At 47.0% G+C, this 23472-nt stretch overlaps 3 protein-coding genes and 1 long non-coding RNA gene across 6 annotated transcripts; 2 read left to right on the plus strand and 2 right to left on the minus strand.

Moving 5' to 3' along the window:
- Positions 1 to 1144: 1144 nt before the first annotated feature.
- On the minus strand, positions 1145 to 8905 carry LOC144247160 (uncharacterized). Its single transcript, XR_013340861.2, has 2 exons — positions 8501 to 8905; positions 1145 to 4522 (listed from the first exon to the last, which is right to left on the minus strand). It is a non-coding gene; the product is annotated as an uncharacterized LOC144247160 (long non-coding RNA).
- Positions 8906 to 9221: 316 nt separating this feature from the next.
- Positions 9222 to 10932, plus strand: ATP5MF (ATP synthase membrane subunit f). 2 transcript variants are annotated; one of them, XM_085592138.1, is made up of 4 exons: positions 9222 to 9358; positions 9456 to 9563; positions 10362 to 10478; positions 10779 to 10932. In XM_085592138.1, the coding sequence occupies exons 1-4, from the start codon at positions 9265 to 9267 to the stop codon at positions 10895 to 10897; spliced, it is 438 nt and encodes a 145-aa protein (XP_085448264.1). In that variant the 5' UTR covers positions 9222 to 9264; the 3' UTR covers positions 10898 to 10932. The 2 variants fall into 2 exon arrangements, with proteins under 2 accessions (XP_085448264.1, XP_021405383.2); XM_021549708.4 differs by having other exon boundaries at positions 9225 to 9358; positions 10802 to 10932.
- A 917-nt stretch (positions 10933 to 11849) lies between these two features.
- Positions 11850 to 18588, minus strand: CPSF4 (cleavage and polyadenylation specific factor 4). Its single transcript, XM_021549694.3, has 8 exons — positions 18306 to 18588; positions 17339 to 17389; positions 16684 to 16836; positions 15869 to 15964; positions 15635 to 15728; positions 14872 to 14944; positions 14226 to 14318; positions 11850 to 13061 (listed from the first exon to the last, which is right to left on the minus strand). Exons 1-8 carry the CDS (start codon positions 18406 to 18408, stop codon positions 12993 to 12995), a joined length of 732 nt encoding a protein of 243 aa, XP_021405369.1. The 5' UTR covers positions 18409 to 18588; the 3' UTR covers positions 11850 to 12992.
- A 164-nt stretch (positions 18589 to 18752) lies between these two features.
- On the plus strand, positions 18753 to 23265 carry PTCD1 (pentatricopeptide repeat domain 1). 2 transcript variants are annotated; one of them, XM_021549679.3, is made up of 8 exons: positions 18753 to 19309; positions 19847 to 19987; positions 20183 to 20401; positions 20723 to 20824; positions 21141 to 21893; positions 22131 to 22247; positions 22540 to 22722; positions 22940 to 23265. In XM_021549679.3, exons 1-8 carry the CDS (start codon positions 18848 to 18850, stop codon positions 23117 to 23119), a joined length of 2157 nt encoding a protein of 718 aa, XP_021405354.2. In that variant the 5' UTR covers positions 18753 to 18847; the 3' UTR covers positions 23120 to 23265. The 2 variants fall into 2 exon arrangements, with proteins under 2 accessions (XP_021405354.2, XP_085448261.1); XM_085592135.1 differs by lacking the exons at positions 22540 to 22722; positions 22940 to 23265 and having other exon boundaries at positions 22058 to 22184.
- The last annotated feature ends 207 nt before the right edge of the window (positions 23266 to 23472 follow it).

A 23472-nucleotide genomic window follows, 5' to 3' on the forward strand; every position in this document is an offset into this window, starting at 1 on the left:
CAGGACCCAGGGAATGGCTGGAATGTCAGGGGAATATCAGTAAAATTCTTCTCCCAGAGGGGAGTGGGACACTGGCCAGGCTCCCCAAGAAATGGTCACAGCCCCATGGCCACCAGAGCTCCAGGAGTGTTTGGATAACGTCTCAGGGCTGCACGGGCTGTCCCCTGCAGGGCCAGGAGTTCGACTCTGATCTTGTGGGACCCTTCCAACTCAGCATCTTCTGCAATTCATGTTTCAGGAAGGTAAAATTTATCTTTATCAGCACATTAACTACTCCACCACTCTGGTTATGCGGGTTTATTTACACTGTATACCCCAAACCAACCTCTCTCCTTTTGCCTTTGACACCCTTCCAGAGGAGCTGGAGTAGAGCACAGCGTATTCCCACAGGGAAGTTTTCAGTGGGCACTGAAAAAGAACTTCTCACAGTGCAAAAAGCCACAATTTCAATGTATGTTGCAGCATATACTGTCTGTGAACACATATTTACTGTGTTAGAGCTGCAACTTAAGAACACATTGGAAAAGGTTCATTTGTGGGACATTGGCAAGATTGCTGATGGCGATGTGTGAAGATGCTGATGACAACTTGTGAATTTTTCTATATTTCCTCACAATCTAAAGCACTGCGAGGAGGGCACCTGACACCCCGTAACGTGGGACGGTGTGAGGCGCTGCCCTGGGGGATTGAAGGACATGATCAGGAGTTGTTTACCATCCCCTGAGGAAGGGTGCAGCTGATGAAGGGACCTGCTGGACTGGAAATGAAGGGAGAATCCCTCAGGTGCCCCAGCCCTCTGCCAGGCTGGCAGTGCCTGTGGGTGTCTGCAGCCCCCACTGGGGAATTGGCCCCCCAGAGAGATGACAGAATCATGGAATGTCAAGGAACTGGGAGGACCTTAAAGATCATCCAGTTCCAACCGCCTGCCATGGGCAGGGACATCTTCTACTACATCACGTTTCTCCAATCCCCATCCAACCTGGCCTTGGACACTTACAGGGACGGGGCAGCCACAGCTTCTCTGGGCAACCTGTGCCTGGGGCCATTCACCCTCACAGGAAGGAATTTGTTTTTGTATCTCTAATCAAAATTTCCCCCACTTCCAATCAGTACCTGTTATGAGTGAGCACAAGAGGCCATCCGATCCGATTAACAGAATTTATTTAAATTCATTTAATAGAGTATATGGGAGCGAAAGCAAAGCAGCGCTGGCCGCAGAGGGGAGCCACCGCTCCGCCAAACTGCCGCGCTTGTGGTCCCCTCGTTTGCTCTTTTATCTTCCTCCTTAGTTCACTCGTTTCTTCTGCGCAGTCGCCTTCTGTTGCTAGGTGGTCGTTTTCTGCCTCCTGGTGGTCGTGGGATGAAGGCTGGTTGTCTTCCTCACAGTTGTCGTTTTGACCTGGGGATTTTCACAGTCTCAAGAATACGTGTTATCTTAGGAATGCGTGTTATCAGTTGAGCAATGCACAGCCTATTGCCTACTACCGCTGTAAAAACAAATCTCCTGACATTATATCCTTGAAACAAGTTAACATCTGCGGCTACAGCGAACAAAAAGGTCACCCTTCTCTTATAATCCCCCCTTTTCTTTTTATCCTTCTTTTTGTTCGTTGAACCGTATTAATTCTTTTCTACTAAGCTCTAGATAGTCTTCAGTCTCCACCTGGGTGAGTGGTTCATATTTTGATCTTACCATCATCAAATGAGCGGCCTCTAACCTACTCTTTACTATAGCAATAAGCTTATTAAAGATGCAGGGTCCGAAAGTTAGCACTAAGATGAGCAGAATTGCCGGTCCTGCAATAGTGGACAAAAGGGTGGTTAGCCAAGGGGAATGAGTAAACCATGATTCATACCAACTTTGTTGAGCTTCTTTCTCTTTCTTTCTTTGCTCTATTTGTTTGCGCAGCTCAGCCATAGTATCAATCACAATTCCTGTGTGGTCTGCATAAGTGCAACATTCTTCTCGTAAGGCAACACAGAGCCCCCCTTGTTGTAAAAATAATAGATCAAGTCCCCGTCTATTTTGTAACACAACCTCAGAGAGGGACCTGACTGATTTTACTAACCCATCTATGGCCTTTTCGATTCTGCTCAAGTCTTCATCCACGGATACCTGTAAATTTTTCATACCTTGTTGTTGATTTACTAGGGAGGCTACCTCCGTTCCCACTCCAGCTCTACCCACACTAAGCAAGACTGCTACTGTTAATACTGTGAGTGGTTCTCTTTTGACTAGATGGTTTTCGGGAGTTATTTGATGCTCTAGTACATACTCCTTTGGGTGATATGATATGCGAGGGACAATTAGCACCTGTACACAATAATCTGAACTTTCATTGAAAAGCCTTATGGATAAGCAAGGGGTGGTTCCGAGTGTATTACATACCCATTTGGTGTTAGGCGCTGGCAGGAGCCATTCTGCCGGTTTATCTTTTCTCTTGATGCTGATTGTCGTCTCACACAAGTGTTGCATTATTGCGGGTACTTTTCCCACACATTTCCCTTTCCCTCTTACTTGTGCTAGGGTTATTCCTGGGGTGCTATCTTTTCCCTGTTTCCACAGACATTCTCTTGGGTTTGTCCCATTAATTCTTTTGGTTTTGGCAAAGGATCCTATCGCCTCATAAAATGGTGGATTCATCATGTAACAGAGCCAGCAACCCTCTGTCAGGTTTGGGTATGTATAGTTTAAAACGCCGAATGTGGCTTGCATTATTTTCCACAAGGTGGCATATTCGGGTTTAGGAGCACCTGGCTCATCTATACTAGTGTGGTTGGTAATAACCTCTGTCTCCGTGTAGTTGATTGTTTTAGTTTTAATGTCACTTATCACCTTGTTGGGTCCAATTGGTGCTGGGTCATAGGGAATAGGTTCTTTCTTTATATGTATTAGGTTTCCCAAATCGTGTCCCTCTATCCAATGCCTAATTCCCCATGTCTTTCCCAATAGCCACCCTGGGTCATTTGGTTGAGTAACATTGAGGTATATGAAAGTACAGTTCCCGAGTAAATTTTTCCCTACCCACGGCCATTCTTGGGGCTTTACACATCCAGCTGGTCCATATCCCACCCTTAGGTATTTATCTGACCCTCCTCCTGGGGCCCATGCTGATGCTATTGTTTCACAACCCCAATAACCACAGTAGTAATGCCCGGGGAGGTTACAATATGACCTCCCCGGATTTGAAGCAGGGCACATATAGAAACTTGTCAAATTTAACAGCCGCCCACAGCTTGGATTCTTGGTCATGTTACATACTCCAGCTTTAAAGCTTGGTGCCCCAGGGGTCATCACAGTCTGCAGGTTGTAACGAGTATCATGATTTTCCCACCTACTTAATGTCCATTTAAAGGGTTCATGGGTTTCAGTAGCAACACTTTGGAGAGGAAAGCATATCATCACAAATGCAAGAATCTTTAGGGCTGAGTAGTACGCACTGCAGGGGATGCTGCTTATCATGCCCAATTTCTCATTCCCACTTTTTCTCATTCCATTGTCACCATTCCCGTGCCTATGGTGGTCAGTGTTTCTTCTTAAGATTTGGGAGGGTCCCTCATCCCCACTAGCTACCTCTCTGTCTCGCCTGTCAACTTGGTTGCTACAAGCTACAGGGTAGGCCATCTTCTTGACAGCAGAGATATTCTTCAGGGGCGGGATTATTTCCTCTCTCCCACTTTGACCTCCGGGAGTTCCAATTTTTCTCATTTAATTGTGGGGTGTCACACCTAAGTCCTTTGACCAGCCTGCGACACTTGACCTGGACTATGTCCGTAAGAAATGGACTTGAAAGCTCGTTGGAGTGGTAGCAATGGAATTCAGGATTTATTCCCTTCACAAAAATTCCTCACCACTCGGAAGATTCTTTAGTCAATTCCCAAGTGGCGACCTTATAATCCAATATTTCAGAGGTCAACTTGCGTTGTTCTAGCCAGCAGCGCTGACACACACTTTTTGGAGCCCTCCCCTTTCTACAGTGAGCCCACCACAGCCCTTTACAAATTTTACAAGAAAAGCAAGCAAAAGGGAAACAATCACAATCTAACCAGCTACATTTTACTCTAATATCTTCATGCTCGGCATGATCCTCCCCTCCCCAAGGTCTCTGCTCCCTTTCGAGTCGGATGGGCTGATAATAGGACTGCTGAGCTAAATCTTCTAAATACTTACAGTATCCTGGGGGTTTTGTTTCTCCTATCAGTTGTTTTTGCAATCCCCAGTCAGTCCCGACCCAAATGTCTCCGGAACTGACAGTGTCCATTAAAATTACTTGAGAGTTCTCTTTACTGTTAGCTTTAAATCCCCCGGCTTCCCATCAATCTTCCAGCTCGTCTCTCTGGAAGTTGCATGGAATCGAGTTGGGTCCACTGGCCCCTTTATTCTGCTAGCATGGGTCCATCCCTTTTCTGCCGTACGAACTGCGGAATCAGTGGTGATTAAAACCAGATACGGTCCGTCCCACCTTGGGGTGATTGAATCTTCCTTCCAGCTTCGGATGAGGACCCAGTCGCCGGGTTGTACCTGGTGTAATACAAGATCTAATGGTGGTCTTTGGGCCCACATCCCCTTTTCCCATAACTGTCTCTTGTATTTCATTAAAACAGTTAAATATTTGTTAATACTTTGGTCAGTGATATTAGGATTAGATTGAACTTTCTCCAGGGAGTAGGGCATTCTATACAACATTTCAAATGGGGAAAGCCCTATGTCTGCTCGTGGTTGAGTCCGAATATTTAATAATGCTAGTGGCAGACATTTTATCCAAGATAACTTAGTGTCTAGTACCAATTTAGTGAGTTGTTTCTTAATTTCCCCATTCATTCTATCCACCCTTCCCGAACTCTGGGGATGCTAGGGAGTATGTTGCTCCCATTTTATGCCCAGGGCTTCTGCCAGCAGCTGTGTTATTTTTGAAGTAAAGTGGGGGCCCTTATCGGAGTCTATTGTTTCTGGGACCCCATACCTGGGTATTATTTCCTCTAGCAGGGCCTTTGTCACCGTTTGGGCTGTCTCTCTAGCGGCAGGGATTGCTTCCACATAATGTGTTAGATGATCTACTATAACTAAAAGATATTTTACCCTCCCCACTTTGGGAAGCTCAGTAAAGTCCACCTGTAAATTTGTAAAAGGCCTCTTTGCCACGGGTCTCCCTCCCAAGGGTGGCTTCCTTAAATTCTTCCTATTTACACATAAACAGGTTGGGCAACCCTTAGTAATACTTTTTGTTAGATCATGGAGACCCACAGTCATGTAATGGGTGGCAAAGTGGTCTACCAGCCCTTGAGCGCCCCAGTGTGTTTTCTGGTGTAATTTATTAAGCATCTGCTGGGCTATGGCCCTAGGCAGAACCTCCTCCCATCCTTCAACAGCCATTTCCCCGATTCTTCTTTTATCCCCAATTTTGCAAGTTTCTCCCGCTCTTCTACAGTAAATACAAGCTTCTCCTGGGTGGTTAACCCAGGATTCTCTGAGGTATCTGTAGGATCCCTCCCAGCTCTCTCACTCAAGGTCAGTGCCTTGATAATCGCAGCCTTCTTCGCTTCATGGTCTGCCGCGTTGTTACCCCTACTCCAGTAATCCATCCCCCGCTGATGCCCTTTTAAATGAACTACAGCTATCTTTGCAGGGCCTCTCAAGGCCTTCAGGAGGGCTACTATTAATCTCTGATGCACCAGGTCCTTTCCTTGTGAATTCACAAGGCCCCTTTCCTCCCATAATTTCCCAAATGCATGTACTACCCCGTACCCATATTTAGAGTCTGTATAAATGGTTCCCTCTGTTCCCTTTAATAATTCCAAGGCTCTTAGGATGGCGTATATTTCACAGGCTTGGGCTGACCATGTTTTGTCTAGGGCTCCGGACTCAATTACTTCTAGGTCAGGTCCCCCTACTATGGCATACCCTGATTTTCTTTGGCCCTCTACTACTCTGGATGATCCATCTACAAACAGCTTTTCTCCAGTCTCTAACTCCTCTTCTTCCAAGTCAGGTCTAATTTTAGTTTGCTCCTCTATAGTGATCACACAGTCGTGAGCCAGTGGGTCAGTCTCTGGCTCTCTGAAGAGGAAGGAGGCTGGATTTTGCAATGAGGTGGTTTCTAAAGTGAAATTAGGGGTTTCTAATAGAATCCCCTCATACTTTAGGAGCCTGGCATCAGATATCCATTTGTCTGCTTTTTGTTGCATCACACTCCGTATGTTATGTGGAGTTAATACCTTCAGGGTGGCATTAAAGGTGATCTTCCTTGTTTCTTCTACCAACGCTGCACAGCCTGCAATTATTTGTAAACAGCCCGGCCATCCCCTACTTACAGGGTCTAAAATTTTAGATAGATATGCAATAGGTTTCTTTTTCCCCGCCCAGTCCTGGGTAAGTACTCCATAAGTTACCCCATCTGTAATATTGACAAATAAAAAGAAGGGCCTCTTTAAATCTGGGAGGCTCAGGACTGGAGCATGGACCAGAGTTTCTTTTAATTCTTGGAATTTAGATTTTTCCTCTTCTGTCCACTTAAGGTGCCCATCTTGGGTAAGTTTTTGATACAGAAATCTTGCCTTCCCGCTATAGTTTTCAATTCCCTGCCTATAATACCCTGTAAGTCCTAATATCTGACGAATTTGTCGTTTATTTTGCGGTAAAGGCAGGGATAGGATTGCTTGTACTCTGTCTGGATCAATTTTCTTCTCTCCCTTTTTCAAATAATGTCCCAGGTACCTAACTTCCTCTTCCACAAATTGTAGTTTTGCTTTAGAAACTTTCAATCCCTTCAGCCCCAGGAAATTTAATAGTTTGATACTTTCTTTCCGGACTTTGTCTTCTTCTTTACCTGCTATTAACAAATCATCCACATACTGAACTAGCTTTACCTCTGGGTCTGTTTTATAATCTTGCAAAATTTGTTCCAGGGCTTGCCCAAATAAATTGGGAGACTTGATGAACACCCCTGAAGTAACACTGTCCACCTAAGTTGCTGTCGCCTCCCCATATCAGGGTCCTCCCATTCAAAGGCAAAATAGTCTCGACTGGATTCGTCCAGAGGGCAGGCCCAAAAGGCATCTTTCAGGTCTATGACACTATACCACTCGTTTTCAGGTCCTAATTTACTCAAAAGGGTATAGGGGTTTGCCACTACTGGGAACCGAGCTACGGTGAGCTTATTAATTTCCCTAAGGTCACGCACCAGCCGATAGGATCCGTCTGCCTTTTTAACTGGGAGTATGGGGGTGTTAAAAGGCGACATACATGGCTCCAATAATCCTTTATTTAGTAATCTTTCAATTTCGGGTTTCAATCCTTCCCTTCCCTCTAGTGAAACAGGGTACTGTTTTATTCTCACCGGGACCTCAGGGTTTCTGATCTTTACCGTGAATGGAGTCATATTCAATTTGCCCACGGTTCCCGGATTGTACCATACTTCAGGATTTATTTTCTCTTCATCTTCCAATCGGAGAGGGCAAAGCCTGATTTTCAATTCCTTTTCTACCACTTTGATTTGAATTCCCAGTTCAACAATTAAATCCCTTCCCAATAAGTTATAATCTGTTTCAGGGACTAATAAGAAGTCACCCACCCCCATTTTAGTTTCTGATTCTACCATTACCTCTTTAATAATTTGCACTTCAAATGGTTCCCCTTTTGCCCCTACTACCATGGCTGTCTGTTTTGACAGGGTACAGCCTTGGGGCAGGAATTGAATGGTAGATCTTTCTGCCCCTGTATCGACCAAGAATTCTATTTCCTGGCCTTGGGGACCCACCTTTAATTTTATCAAGGGCTCCTTTTGATGTCTCCGGGTCCCCATAAAGTAGAGACCCTGACCCCCCTAATCAGCCTTGAATTCTTTCTCATCTCTAAGCTGCACCCTGCACTCCCTCTTGAAATGCCCCTTTTTGCCATAATAATAACAAGTCTTTTCCTCCGTTCCCCCCCCCTTTTTCTTTATTACCCGCTTTGTCTCGAGTAAACTTCCTCTGTCCTGCCTCTATGCTCCTACTTTTCCCTTACCGCAGCAACCATCATTTTAACTTGCCTCTTCTGACTCTCTTCCTCTCTCCGGACGTACACTTTCTGCGCCTCCCGCAGCAGCTCTGCCAAATCCCATTTTTGGAAACTTCCTTCCCTCCCCACACTTCTATACAGTAATGTATCATTTTTGCTTTATCCTTTCCCCTCGTTCCTGGGAAGTGTTCCCAATTGGTCAACATGAACCCCAGGGGACTGTCCTTAGGAACCGAAGGGAGTTTTACCCCCACTGGGGAGGGGGATTTACTCTTCCCCTGCCCCATTCCTCCGGAGTGCCTTCTAACACACACAAATAATCAAATAATCACAATCGCTTCCCCTGGTTCGTGGCCCAGGCCCTCGCGGGCTTTGGGAACCGCACTACTGAGGGTCTGCGTTCACTTGGGGAGTCCGGCTGCCGGCTCCCCTCTCATGCAACTCACACACTCGCCACACTCCGGGATCCCGACCCCGCCCGAACGGAACCCTCATACTTACGCTTCCTGCGTCTTCGTTCGGATTTGTGCACAAAATTTAAGGGGTATCTTGGGCCCGCTTCCCTTTCTTTGCTTTCCTCTCAAGGCTTTTGGGTTCGTCGGTCGGGATGAGGACAAGACCCCCAGTCTGAGTCCGCTCAAAAGAGCGGAGTGGTGGCGCCTCTCCCAGAGAGGGGTCCTCCAAATCCGCGATCCGAGTCACGGCACCAAATTGTTATGAGTGAGCACAAGAGGCCATCTGATCCAATTAACAGAATTTATTTAAATTCATTTAATAGAGTATATGGGAGCGAAAGCAAAGCAGCGCTGGCCGCAGAGGGGAGCCACCGCTCCGCCAAACTGCCGCGCTTGTGGTCCCCTAGTTCGCTCTTTTTATCTTCTTCCTTAGTTCACTCGTTTCTTCTGCGCAGTCGCCTTCTGTTGCTAGGTGGTCGTTTTCTGCCTCCTGGTGGTCGTGGGATGAAGGCTGGTTGTCTTCCTCACAGTTGTCGTTTTGACCTGGGGATTTTCACAGTCTCAAGAATACGTGTTATCTTAGGAATGCGTGTTATCAGTTGAGCAATGCACAGCCTATTGCCTACTACCGCTGTAAAAGCAAATCTCCTGACATTATATCCTTGAAACAAGTTAACATCTGCGGCTACAGCGAACAAAAAGGTCACCCTTCTCTTATAGTACCCATTACTCCTTGTCCTGCCCCTAGGACAGGCTGGACGGGCTCCGGGACCGCCACAGTCCCTCCTGAGGGGCCGTGACACACCCAACATGGCGCCCGCCCCGCCCGTTCCCGCCCTTCCCTCCTCCCATGAGCCCCCGCGGCCCGTCCCTTCCGGGCACGGCAAGATGGCGCAGCCGCCGGGTGAGTGCGGGGGGATCAAGGTGACCGCGCTGTCCCCCTGCCTTTCTCCCTCCCTCAGCCCGTCGCTCACCGGGCTCTCTCCCTCTCCCTGCCGCAGTTCTCCTTAAGGACATGAAGCTGATGGACGTGAAGCTGGGCCAGCTAGGCAGCTGGCTGGCCATGAGGGACTTCACCCCCGGCGGCATCTTGGGGGCCATTCGAAGAGGTGAGGCGGGTGCGGGACCCTGAATTTCTTCTCCTGATGGAGCCAGGGAGAGTAGCACACAAAAATCCCTGGCTGCCGGACTGGATGTTGCCTGGGGGGAGCATAGCATTGCAGGGCCTGCTCCATGGCCAGTTTTGCCTTCCTACAGCAGTTTCTCCTGTAACATCTCGTTTTTCCAATTGTAAATTTATTTATCGTGTGGGCTTTATCCACCAGATGGTTGTTCTCAGTATTTCTTGTTCTATAAAGAGGCAATGTAGTGCCTTTAGTCCTGAACCCGTTGGCTGAAAATTTTGGGGTTTCACAATGTCACAAGTAAGCAAAAAAGAATTAAAAGGCATTTGGTCCCTACAGACGGTAAAAGAGGAGACAGAGCCCTTATGGATCACTTGGGACCACTGTTGTTTGCTGTAGGTACAAATGTCATTCAGGTAGATTTAAACAAATGTAATGTTTGCCTTTGATAATACATGTGTGCATGTATATACTGTATGGAAGAGCTTGATAATTCCAAAGCAGCTTGAGCTCATGAAAGTCATAATAATATTTAGGGGGAAAAAAAGAGAAATAGGGGATTTTTCCCTTTTTTTTTTTTTTGTTTGTTTTTTTAAGGCTTAGGTCTGTTAACTTGGGATCACCTTGCTCAGCCAACATGTCGGTTGCTTCCTGTCAGACTTGCTTCTGAGACCTTCAGATTAGAACCAATTTCCTGAAGTTTTGTGAATCCAGGCTGCCTCTTTTCTCTCACAGGGTAACACAACTCATCTGGCTGCTCTGAAAACTTTTCCTCCTCCACAGGTCACAGCAGATACTACAACAAATACATCAATGTGAGGAAGGGGGGCCTCGGGGGTCTCTCCATGGTGCTGGCTGGGTATGTTATCCTCAGCTACATGTGGAGCTACAGCCACATCAGTAAGTAAAAATCATGTCTGAGTGTGTGCAAGGCAGCTTGGAAGGTTGCCTGGGGAATAAAAACAATTGCCTGCTGCTGCTTTTAAAAATAAAATGAAAGATTGCTGGCAAACAAACTTCTTTTAGCTGTAGAAAACTTGAATGCTTACTGAGTATTTTCTTGGCAATGAAGAAAGTTTAGACCTTGGTGCCTGTCTGACCTGACAGCACCTAGAAAATAAATGCTATGGGGTTTTTCAGAATGCTTTCTTGCCTGTAATTTCAGGTGTGGTGGGTTTTTTTTTCTTGTGAGTTCGGCAGAATTAACTTGTGCTTTGCTGCAGAGCATGACCGCAGGAGGAAATACCACTGAAACAATCAGAAGAGCTACCCTGACAGAAGACATCAGAACTATGGATAATAAATCTGTACTCTTGTGACCAATAATAAAGTGCATACACTTTACATTTCCTGAGCTGACACTCTCCTAATTGAGTTGTTAATTGTACTGTGCAAATAAATTTGTCTTCTGAGAATTTCACCCCTCAGGGTAAGTTCAGAGGGAAAGTAGCTGCTCCTTGGGTTGTATTTTAACTAGGGGAACTATTGGTAACTGATTCCTGTTTGATCAAAATGGTAGCATTGGATTGCTTCTTCCTGGCCATTATGGACAGGCTGGACAAGGGGCTGAGAGGATGTTTTGATTTGAAAGACTATCTGAGCTTTGTGTGCCCTGTTGGTGTTTCTGGTTCTCAGTCAGGCTGTCACCAGGGGCTGGAGGTGTTTTGGGCAGTTTTGCATCATTGCAGAACACTGTCTGAGATGAGACAGGGCAGCAGCTCTTTGCTGTAACAGCATCAGGTAACCCAAAATTTCCATCAAACTCCTTTCACTGCCAAAACTGGGAGGTCATTCTGAGTGCAAATAAGCTTCAGCTTTTTAATGCATCAAAATAAAGGAAAACTTTCCTGCTTGACTTAAATGCTGCTCAAAGGAGCATCTGTGGGTGTGGCCCCAGCTCTGAGCTTCCTCATGCCTCAGTCACACCAGCACCTGGAGCTGGGCACTGCTGCCCACCTGAACCCTCCTTGTCTAAACAGCAGGGAGAGTGAAAACCACTTCTTGAGGGGCATGAACAATCTCCCAAGAGCTTCAATGATTACAGGAGGGCTTTCAGTGTTGGAAAACTGGTACTGAAGCCCAAAAGCTCCTGAACTCGATGAGGAAGGTGGTCAGAACTGGAGTGTAAGCTCCCTTTCCTCATGCCCAGTTGCATACAGATCACACAGCTCAGTCTGAGGGGGGCACAGAGTGTTATGAAAGTGTCTGATGGTCTGTGACTCCAGACTTGAAACTTCCACAGTGAAATAATTGCAGTCATTGACACCAACACAGGCTCTGATCACTTCTCTTAATCCAGCCACATTTACCTTGTTCTTCAAGAAAAATAAATTCACAGACAGCTTTTGCCATCAGTACATTTCAATAAAAACAAAATATAAAGGCAGGCAGCAAACGAAGAGATAAGGTAGAATCAGTAAGGCTCACATTGTGGCTATTTTTTTCTTTTAATTCACATTTTGTCATTGGCCCTTTTGAAATAGTCGTCTCAAAATAAATGGGGTTTGTGTTGAAAAAAAAATGCTCTCAGAAGGAAATCTCTACCAACACTTTTAAAGCAGTGTTCCATAAGAAAATACAGCTCCACTTCCTGCTCTCCAGAGTGTGGCAACACCTGCTCAGTGTGAGCTGGATAATGGGACTGACACAAGGCTCTTCTGTTCCTACTCCGAGCCGTGCTCTTGTCCCTCCTTTCTGCAAGTGGGAACTGAGCACAGATGCAGCTTTCCTATAATCATTGTTCCTTATTGTCTGGCTAACCAGAGAGATGCCAATTTATTCTCCCCCCTGATCAGTTCTCTCCCAGAAGATTGTTTTCTAACCTTCAGTACAGCAAGAAGCACAGAAACAAAGCAAGTGGACACAGGTTTTACTGCCTGATGTACGTGAGGGGTTTTGTCAGCCACCAGGACAAGCTCACCAGGCTGACCTGGAAACAGGACTTTGCTTTTGAAGAGCTACAGGACACCAGACTCCCTGCTTCCTCACTGAGGAGAAGGCATTGCAAGTGTTAAGTTTTTCCAGTCAGTCTTCCTGCTTCCACAGGGAGGGCTGAAACACTGCAGATTCTCCAAAGAGAATTGGCAGAAGGAAAATACTTTAAAGAAACACTGGCCTAAGGTGTGTTTATGTAGAGTGCTGCAGCAGTAAGGGCTTGGATTATCTGCTGGCTTTTAGATCTACCTTTCATAAGGGCTCAATGAAAAGAGGCGGAGGCCAAAATCGATTTTAAAAAGGTTAAAACTTAAAAAGTTGGGGACAATTACAAAAATGTTGCTTAGCAGCAGCCAGCCTCTGACCAGTTCTTTCAGTAATGGCATTAAAAAAACAACCTGATTAATAGCTCCAGACATTGTGCTAGGCAGAGACCTTTCCTCAGTGGCAACAGCTCCCTTGCACCTTCCTGCTGCTCCTTCACTGTCCACTGAGAAAGGCCAGGTGTCCTTTGGTACATCTGTTGGCATAGTGACCTTTTTCACCACACTGAAAGGGAAAGAGACAGGAGTTATTGCAGAGCTATAGCTCTTTCCTCCAAGCTTCTTTATTAAGGCATCCAGCAACTGCTCCTATTTGGAAGCTTTTCCACACGTGGAAAATGCAGCATTTAGCAGGTGAAGTGAAACAGTGTCACAAGGGACAGGATTTATGGGCTGCTATCACACCTTGGAGCAAAAACTGCTTCTATGCTGGGAGTAACCTGATGCCATGTTATTCTAAGGCATTTCAAAGGAGAGAACCCTCAGCACACGAGGAGGATTTCAACATTTGAGGCTTCTCAGACTACTCCACGTGATATGCACCATATCCATGGGGACTCTCCTGATCTTCATGAATAAACAGAGAAAAGCACCTCTGAACTTGAGCAAGTCACAGACTTTGCATCTTAAAGCTACTCAAACACAGAGAAATGCCAGTATCTGTGCAACGGCCTTCTCCAGATCTGTAATTTATTTGCAGATAATAGAGGCAGCTATTAAAAGTATTCAGTGAAATGCATTCAGCTATTTAATATCCCTGTCCAATCTCAGTGACTTTCACCCAAACAAGCACCTAAGGCTCAGAGTGGACATGCAGAATGTTGTAACTGTCAGGGATAAAGGGACAGGAAGATTCTTTGTCCTTTTTTAGTGACTGTGACTTTTGTGGAAAAATAAGGAGATGGAAACTTGATTGCGTCCAAATTTTCCTGGTGCTCCTCAATGAGCAACCAAGTTGAATGACTCATTCCTTGGTTTGACAGCACAGGGTGCATTTAGAGTTCAAATACTGAGCAGGCTTTGCAAACCTAATTTCTGTTATTTTCAATGACCTTCCAGGAAACAGGGGAGAAGAGAATCTACACCCACCAGTGTAAGCAAACTGGCTTATGAGACAAAAAAAAAAATTAACTCTTATTTTGAAATGTGCAGCTTGGCAGTCTCCTTTCAGTTTTTGGGGCAGGGTTTTCCTGTTTATTAGCAGACAGCAAAGTACTACAGAATTTGTCATTGTCACAGCAAGGCAATGGCCTCAGAACTCGAGGCCAATTCCCACAGCTGTATGCAGGCACCACACAGTGCGTACTGAGCAGAGCTCAGAAGTCATGAACCTTTTTACATTGTGAAAAATCTTGTTGCTTTCCCTCCTCAGCCCTTCCCTCTGCATTACCTTGTAGCAGGTGACCTGTTCCAATGGCCGGGGTCCTCTGTTTCCACTGTTGTTATTTTGAGATTGCATTACTCCAATGACTTGGGGTGTCCTCTGTTGGGTAGGAGAAGAGTTCTGACTCGTTAAGTGCATCAAGGATAAAGATCTTTGTGGTTTTTGTTTTGTTAAGAAGGGAAAAGAGCACCCCATATGTCAAATGATCAATTTTCCTCCAAATCTGTGTGTGGGTGCTCTGCCAGCTGGAGCACCAGAAAGAAGAAATCAAGCACTAAGCCTTACAAAGCCCAGTGATTCTGCTTTTCTCTGGAAAGCAGATTTGGAGAGTAGGTTTAGGCTGCTAAAATATCATTGCCATCACGGAGGGATGTCACCCTGATTACAAAACCTGGCAGACTGCTGCACAACCACACATGATGTGTTTCTGTGTAGCGTGGGAGTGTTCTGTGACATGATCTCCATGTGAAGCTGGAACAATTGTGGGGTTTCATCACTACAATGGCACTCAGGGTTGCTCACTGCTTAATTCTCACTTCCAGACCCAAGAGCCTGGGTGCCCAATTTTGACCACTTGACAACCTAATCTATTTTAAAGCACTGTGGGAGAGGTTTGAGGGTGGCTGTGTAGGGAGGCAGGGAATCTGGGTACCTTTTGCTGTGTTTGTGTTGGCTGAGGCAGTGGTGGTTGCTCTGTGGTTCCCATTGGCAGTTCAAACCGAGGGCTGGTTTAGATGGAAACAAGAAAATGGATTCTCAAATCATATGCCAACATTTTATCATCAGCTCAGTCAAGTAACTCCAAACAACAAAACATTCAGCCAGTTAAATCTGGCTCACAGGAAACAGACCTCCCCCTCCTCACTTCTCTTTACATACGTGTAGCATATCCCTCTGCCTTCTGGAATATAAATCCATGTGATTCCACTGCACTGATGGCACCTAATCACCATGCCAATCTTACTGGGAACTCCCTGGAGAAGCCCTGCCCCATATCATAGACTGGTTTGGGTTGGAAGGGATTCAAAGCTCATACAGTTCCAACCTCCCCTGCCACAGGCAGGAACACTCTGAACTATCCCAGGTTGCTCCAAACTCCATCTACCCTTCAGGGATGGGGCAGACACAGCTTCTCTGAGCAACCTGTGTCAGGGCCTCCCCACCCTTACAGGGAAGAATTTTTTTTCTAATGCCTAATCTAAACCTACTCACTTTCAGTTTTAAACCATTCTTCTTTGTCCTGTCACTACATGCTCTTGTAAATACTTTTTCAATCCACAAACCAGTAAAAATATGGCCCAACTAAACAGTGGCAAATCTCCAAACCATTGGGAAGCACGGAAGCACCCTCATTTGACATGTACCAGAACACAAGGGAAACACAAGGCTGCAGAGCAGGCCTGGAGCATACTCACTGCATGAATTTACAGGCAGGCCCCTCTGGACAGAATCCTACCAGGTAATTCACACAAATGACTCTCCGAGTGTGCCGATGCCTGCACAGGGGACCTGCAACAACACAAAGCTCAGCAGTTCACACTCCAGGCATCCAGATCCCAGCACATCACCAGCAGATCATGCAAAGATGGAGCAGCAACACTCCCCCTTGATCTCCAGGCACAAGAACAGAAACTGTGGGAGGCACATACCGTGTTTACAGAAGCCTCTGTCATACCAGGGACAGTCTTTGATCTTCGACTCCGGGTCAATGTGCAAGAATGGACATTCCTTGTTACTGCATTCCCCTGTACCAAAGGCAAACACACTTCTCAGTCAATTGTGCAGGTTTGAGATCAAAATGACTCTCAAAACATTACCTGGATCATGTAGCTCCCACAGAGCTGTTACTAATGTTTGTAAGTTCAGGCACCTTAACCTCCATGAAGAGCTCCAAGGACTCACCCCTGGTGAGCCAAGTTCTACCAGACTACATTATTTATGTTTTTAAAAACAATGGGGGAACTAAATTTGAAAGAGCAGTCATGATAACAAAACCCAAACATTTAGTGCACTGGAAGTGTGGAGAAACGACAAACTGCACACTAACCTCAATCCAAGGAAACCTATAAGACCGTAAGTTTCTAGCACCAAGTTGCCTCATTATGTCCAGACCTCCAGAGCTGGAAAGCTAGTGCACAAAATTTTGCACACCCATGCCCTCTGCTGCTCATCAGCTTCCCAAAATCAGAGTCATGCAAGGACCAGCTGCTCAGCCTACTAATTTCATACCCCCAGAAAATGAACTTAAGGCAGAAAAAGCAGTAAAAAAAGCAGTTTCCCGCCTCTTCCTGCAAGGGCACAAGCAGTGAAGACATCTGCAATACATCACAAATTTATGTGGATAATAAGGTGTGATCTGGAAAAATGTCAATCCAACATGAGACACAGAAGAACGTAGTGCTCTGAGGAGGGATCTTCTTCAGACTCCCATACCTGCAGGGAAGACTAAGCAGGAGCTACTTACCAAATTTGGAGTAGAAGTAACACTCAGGCATCTTGGTCATGTCATACTCGTGCAGGAACTCGCACTGGTCTCCCTTTTTGCACAGTCCTCGTAGCCAGTGTTTACAAACAACTGTCTTTTCCCCACTGATGTGTCTGAACGGGCACATGCCTCCTGTGGAAGGGTGGGTGGGGCAAGGAGAAGGGAAAAAAGAACAAATCAAGTGTGTCACACAGGGCAACAGCAACTCCTCTGCAAGAAGGGTTTCAGAAGACATCACCTATGATTTCAGCCTTAAGTGATAACAGCAAAACAGGGAGTTCCAAAACAGCCTTGTGATACCCTCTAATGAGCTTCACAGTGAAGTCTACAGCTCTTAATCCTGGAAACTAAAAACCACAGCAACTAAGAGGCAGATCCACACCAAAGTCACCTTATGGCGAGTTCAAACCTTCCTTTAACAGTAGTTTTGCTTTTTTACTTCCCAGCTCCCTTAAAAAATACCATTATTTCCCAATTGCTGCAGATATTCCAACACCCTTCAGTTTTCTCCTCTATCTAGGTTATCCCCTCATTTTTACAAAACAAGAACACTATAATCAGTGCTGGAAAATCTGTTTTCACCCTCCCAGTCCTGTGAGAATAACTGCCTTTTCCAATATTCCACACAACTTGCCTTTTCCACATGCCGCCTTTAAAAAAAACTCACAGACAGCTGCGCCCGATTCTGGGGAGAGAACAAGGAAATATTATTTATTTTACCAAAGCTTAATGGCAAGCTTTAAAACATTTCCTGCCCTAGAAAGAAAATCTTATCTCCAACATCAAGAGAAAAGCAACATTTTGGTTTGGAGGATTTACTTTCCTGCAGGAGTTCCTTGTTAAAGCCTGGCACACAAAAATACCTGTTTTCTTCTTGAGGAAGAGCAAGGCGAGTTTGCAGAGATTTGGAGGTGTCTGCTTTGCTTTTCAGTTATTTATGTTTTTGACTGGGTTTTCCTCTGCTGTTAAGTCAGTCATATCACAGAATATCCTGAGCTGGATGGGACCCATAGGGATCATCAGAGTCCAACTCCTGAACGCTGTATTTGTAGTCATGGCATTACAAGTTATCAGAACTGCCTAAAACAACCATTATCATGTCAGCCCTTGCAGATCCTGACAAAGAGGAACATTCAAGGGAGTTAAACACAAATTTAGTAGTCCCACCAGAAAAATTCAGCAAACTATGAGTCTCCTGAGTCTGTGTCAGACTGAAGGAAAAGAATTACAGAGTCAGAAATGGCTATACCTAAAGCTGATGACTCTTCCCATCAAAATGCCTCAACTACCAAAAGGGAATGAAAAGGGAAATATAAAGTACTGTGCAGGAGAGTGATGTTTATTCACGGTAATATCTGAACTTTAATTTTCTAGCCTGGCTGGCAGTAACTACGAATTTCACTAAGTAGAAAAGAAAAACACCTAGGTTATGACAGAAACCACACGGGGAAAGTGGAATTTGGGTGGCTCTATGGGTAAGACCTGAGGAAGAAGCTCAGATCCCTGCAAACCTGCCAGGCACCCCAGGCCTGCCCAGCCCACCCTCCTCGGCCCCACGGCCCCGGCCCGAGCACCCCGCGGAGGAGAGAGCCCACACGCACTGTCCATGCCAGGGAAGGGGAGCGGCTGTGCCCCCAGCTGCTGCTCCACGGCCAGCTCCAGGTCGAACGTGATGTGATCCACGCTGGCGATGAGCTCTTGCATGGTGGCAGCTGGGGGCCGCCGGCAACGGGAAGGTAGGGGCGGAATGGTGGCGGTGTTGGTGGCGGCGGGCGGGCGGGCCCGGGCGGGCCCGGCCCGGCCCGCTCCGCTCCGCGCCGGCAGCGCTTTCACTGAGGGGAGGCGGCGGCGGCAGCCCCGTGGCCGCCCCGCGCCGCCCGCCCGCGGAATGACGGAACCCACGGCGGGCACGGCCGCCCGACGGGCAGCGCGCGCGCTCCGCCCAATCAGCGCTCGGGGCGCCGCCGCCCGGCGGGCAGCGCGCGCGCTCCGCCCAATCAGAGACCGCCGGGGACCCGCCCCTTCCGCGCGCGCAGGCGCCGCGGGTCAGAGGCGGGACGGGGCGGGGCCGGTCCTGGTCCCGGGTCCCGCTGCCGGTCCCGGGTCCCGCTGCCGGTCCCGGTCCGGGGACCGCGGGCACATCATGGGCTCCCTGCGGCTCCTCGTCCCCCGCTGGTGCCGCTACGCCTCCCCCGCCCTGCTGCAGGCGCGGTGCGCAGCCCCTGCGGTTGGACGGGGGCAGGCGCCGCTCCTGTCCCGGCCCCCCGGCCAGGGCCCGCTGCCGGGCTGGAGAACGTGCAGCTCCTCCCAGGCCTCCTCCAAACTGCCCGGCAGCGACCCGAGAGAGATCAGACCTGGCACCTCAGCTGGAGCTACCGAGGAGCAGAAGGATGACGATGATGATGATGATGAAGGTGTGGAGTTCGGGACGCTGTCTGATAAATTTTCCTCTAGAAAGTATTACCACAAAACCTCAGCGCGCTTTCGGGATTTAAAGCTTCGAGAAGAAGGAGAAGAAGAACCAGAAAGGAAACCCCGACGTGGCCCTAAGAACACTCCATACTGGTACTTTCTACGGTGCAAGGCCCTCATCAAAGAGGACAAGGTTTGAACCCAGCTCTTCTCTTGTTTTTAATAGCACTGATGAAAGATGCCGTTTTGACCAGCCTCTATCACTTGGCATCCGTACCGAAAAAATTAAAATAAGAATTTCCTGTAGAATCATAATAAAACAGTTTGGGTTGGAAGAGACCTTAAGGATCATCCAGTTCCACCCCTGCCATGGGCAGGAACACCTTCCACTACCCCAGGCTGCCCCAAGCCCTGTCCAGCCTGGCCTTGGACACTTCCAGGGATGGGGCAGCCACAGCTTCTCTGGGCAACCTGTGCTAATGCCTTGCTTCCCTCACAGTAAAGGATTTCTTCCCAATATCCGACCTAAATCTCTCCTCTGTCAGCTTAAAACCTTCCCTCCCCCATCCTGTTACCACATGCCCTCATCCAAAGACCCTCTCCAGCCTTCTTGTGAGGAACCACACACATTGTAGGATTTAGACTACAATCTGCCTACAGCTGCATATATTAATATCTGTTGTAGTTGATTCTCTTGCTGCCTCCTGATGGATTTTTCTCATCCTTGTAGCTGGCAGAGGCTCTGGAGCTGTTTGAGGTGCAGATGCTGAAGGAGGAGCGTGTCCAGCCAGAAGAAGGCAATTACACTGTTCTCATTGGCGGCTGTGGCAGGGTTGGCTATGTGAAGAAGGCATTCAAGCTCTACAATGATGTAGGTTTAACTTCTCCCTCAAAGCATTTTCTAAGCTAAAAGCATTTAAAGCATTCACTCATGTTACTTTGTCTCCAAAATACCTCCGAGTTAGCGTTAGCACCATCTTAGCTTGAAACTCTTAAAAACAAGTTAAAAGATTCAAGCTGTCCTTTTGTAAAAAGGCCAGTTCAAATCCTTCTTCTCTTCCTTTAGATGAAAAAACGAGGGTTAATCCCCACAGAGGCCACTTACACAGCCCTGTTCAATGCCTGTGCTGAGTCTCCATGGAAGGACTCGGGGCTGCAGAGCGCCCTGAAACTGCGGCAGCAGCTGCAGAGCAAAAATGAGGAGCTGAACCTCATCACCTACCATGCCCTGCTGAAAGTCTGTGCCCTCTGCTCAGACCTCAGGATGTGCTTGGATGTACTCAAGGTAAATTGGTTGCTTTTCTCCTGTTAAACCTATTCTGTGCTGTGGTTAAAGCTCATGGAAGTTGATATTTTGCATCAAGTTTTAATTTCATTTCCACATAATTACAGATCATGTGTTTCTGTTTAATTGGTCCTTATTGTCATACAGTGAAATTGTATGTACCAAAGTCTAAGCTTAATTACCTAAAAGGAGGCAGCTTTGGCTTTAAAACTGGCTGGGTATGTCCAAAACATGTTACATCTATCCTCAGAAGATGAAGGTGGTATTTGACTGCACCACATAGGATAATTGGAAGTTTAATACTATCTCTGCTCTTTTTAGGAAATTGTGCAGAAGGGCCATGTCCTCACAGCTGAGACCTTCAGTTTCCTTCTCATGAGCTGCATAAAAGACAGCGAAAATGGCTTCCGATTTGCCTTGCAGGTTTGTCCTCGTGTTCTGAGAGGGGGGGAAAGCGCTGCTGGATTGTAACTCATCATCTGAACACATGAAAAGCAGTGGGGTGGTGAAATGGGAGGAGTTCAGCTCCTCCTAGCACAGGTTCTGAAAACCAGACTGTGCTCAGGACGTCTCATATGCTGGTAAATAACCCTGGATCATCTCACAGTGACCTCCAGCTCAAGGTCACTGTCCTTGTCTTGCTGTAAATTCACTCCTTCTCATACAGATCCCATTAACAGATGTACTTACTGCTGGTAGAGATACTCCTGTTATTTAATATCCATCTTCCCCTCTTCAGGTTTGGCAACAAATGAATAAACTGGGAATAAAGGCTGATAGCCACACCTACAACCTGATGCTGCGTGCAGCCAGAGACTGTGGGATCGGCAATCCCGCTGTGGCCTCTAAACTCCTGCTCAGTCCTCCTGAGAACTCACCTCAGCTAAAGCTGCCACCTGGCAGACGGAAGAAAAAGGTGCAAAATCAGAGGAAGAAAGGATCAGAGAGTGCTGCTGTCCAGCTGGATGTGGAAGCTATGGAAAAGCAGTTATTTCAGGAGAGTTCGGTGCAGCCCGAGGAACGGATCCAGCAACAAAATAAAGATGTGGCTGGGGCTGAAGCAGAACCAGCTGCTCCTGACAGCCCCAGCATCGCTCACAGCAGGGCTGGAGCCTTGATGAGGAGAGCCCAGAGTGAGATGGAACAGGAACAGCCACACCCAAGCCAGAAGCTGCCTTTCTGCAACCTGCCCAACTTGTTGGATGCCAGGGTGGCTGACACAGCCGTGGTTTCCCTGGGGACAGTGGCCACACCAGCCCACAGGCTGGCTCTGATGGGGGATGTGGAGGGATTCTTGAACAAAATGAAAGACGACAATGCAGAGCCCAACCTTAAAACATTCACATTACTGGCTGAGCTGGTGGAACCCCAAAGCCCATCAGAGTCCTCTTTGCTGGCGTTGCTGGATAATCATAAAGTAAAAGTAGATGTGACCTTCTTTAACACATTAATGAGGAAGAGAAGTAAACAGGGAGACCTGGAGGGAGCAAAGGTGAGAGAAAAAACTCAGTACCAGCCTCATCACCACCTCCTTGTCTCAGGCCTCTCTTTTGCTGAGAACCATTTCTCTGTTCACAGTAGAAACTGGGATCTCACACCATTTCCCATAAGGTGGTGCTTGGGTTAATTTCTAAATATTTATGGATTCTGTTCTAGCATGTCAAGCCCCGTGTCTGGAAAGCTACATTAAGAATTTTTGGGAAATGATGCCAACACTTGTATCTTGCAGAGCATGCTGCCAGCTCTGGTGAAGAGGGGACTGTCACCAAACCTTCAGACATTTTGTAACTTGGCAGTTGCCTGCCACAAACAGCAGGATGGACTGCAGCTGCTCTCAGATTTGAAGGTAATCAAAGAAAAATACCTGCTGCTTGGGTCTGAGCTGCAGGAAGAGGCAAAGTGAAGTATTAATGCTTTAAAAAGATCTGCTGAGGTTTTTGTGACAAGTGGTTTTGTTCTCTTCCCAAAAACATGCAGGTGGTATGTCCTGCACCTGTGCTGGCACTGCACAAGCTGCTTCACAGGTCCTGTGATGAGAGCTGTGCTCCTTGTGTAAAAAGTGCCTCTGCCCTTTCCTTCTGCAAGTCCTGCACTAGTCAGCAGATAAACTTGTTTAACACAGCATTTGTTCTTTCCAGAGGTCTGGAATAACTCCCAACAAGTACATCTACAGCAGCCTCATTGCTGCTGCTGTGAGGCAGCTGGATTACAGTTACCTCACAGAGATCCTGCGGGACATGAGGAATAACCAAGTGCCTCCCAATGAAGTGATCATCCGGCAGCTGGAGTTCGCAGCGCGGTACCCTCCCAAATTTGACAGGGTAAGGAGCCAGGGCTGGCAGGCTGTGAAGGCATCACAAAGGACACCAAAAAGGGAGGGGAATCATAAATATGATGATTTAATGTCTGCCTGAGCATCCTTTGGGTTTGTCTGCTCCAGCTGATGATTACTTGATCGGTTTCTTCGGTAGCATCTTGTAGTTCCTGAAGTGAGCTCTCATCTAATAGAAACTTGTTCTGGTGGATTTCTCTTTGCAGTATAAGCACAAAAACCCATACCTGGAGAAGATTGATGGTTTCCGGGGCTACTACTACCGGTGGTTAAAAGTTATGGCTGGAGAGGAGACCCCCCACCCCTGGGCCAAGTACAGGACAGCAAAGCCTGGGGGGCAGGACAGCGAGGCAGAGGCTGTGCAGGAAAAGGGAGCAGGATGCTGAAGTTTCAAGTTCTTCCAGCACAAGGAAGATGCATGACTTGCTTCTTTAAACTGGCTTGTAATAAAACTGCTTTGTGTATCCCCAACCCCCAGTTCATGCAATAGTTAAATAATAAAATATTTCCCTTTTTTTTAAGGAGGAGCAAATACATTTTCAGTCAATTTCCTTCAACTGCTGAGGATTAGATGGGCTGTAGTTTAGCAAACCCTGTGCAAAACAAGGAAGAAGCAAAACCAGATTTGACAGGGGTTTAGCTGAGTGCTGGTTTTGTCTGTGTCCTGTCACTTCACATGTGACTCGAAGTCTGTAGACTGCTGGCATTCATGAAGGGGTCTGTGCATCAATTCCAGATT

This window comes from Lonchura striata, chromosome 14 (assembly GCF_050655825.1).
Source record: "Lonchura striata isolate lonStrDom1 chromosome 14, ASM5065582v1, whole genome shotgun sequence".
NCBI classification, from domain to species: Eukaryota; Metazoa; Chordata; class Aves; order Passeriformes; family Estrildidae; genus Lonchura; species Lonchura striata.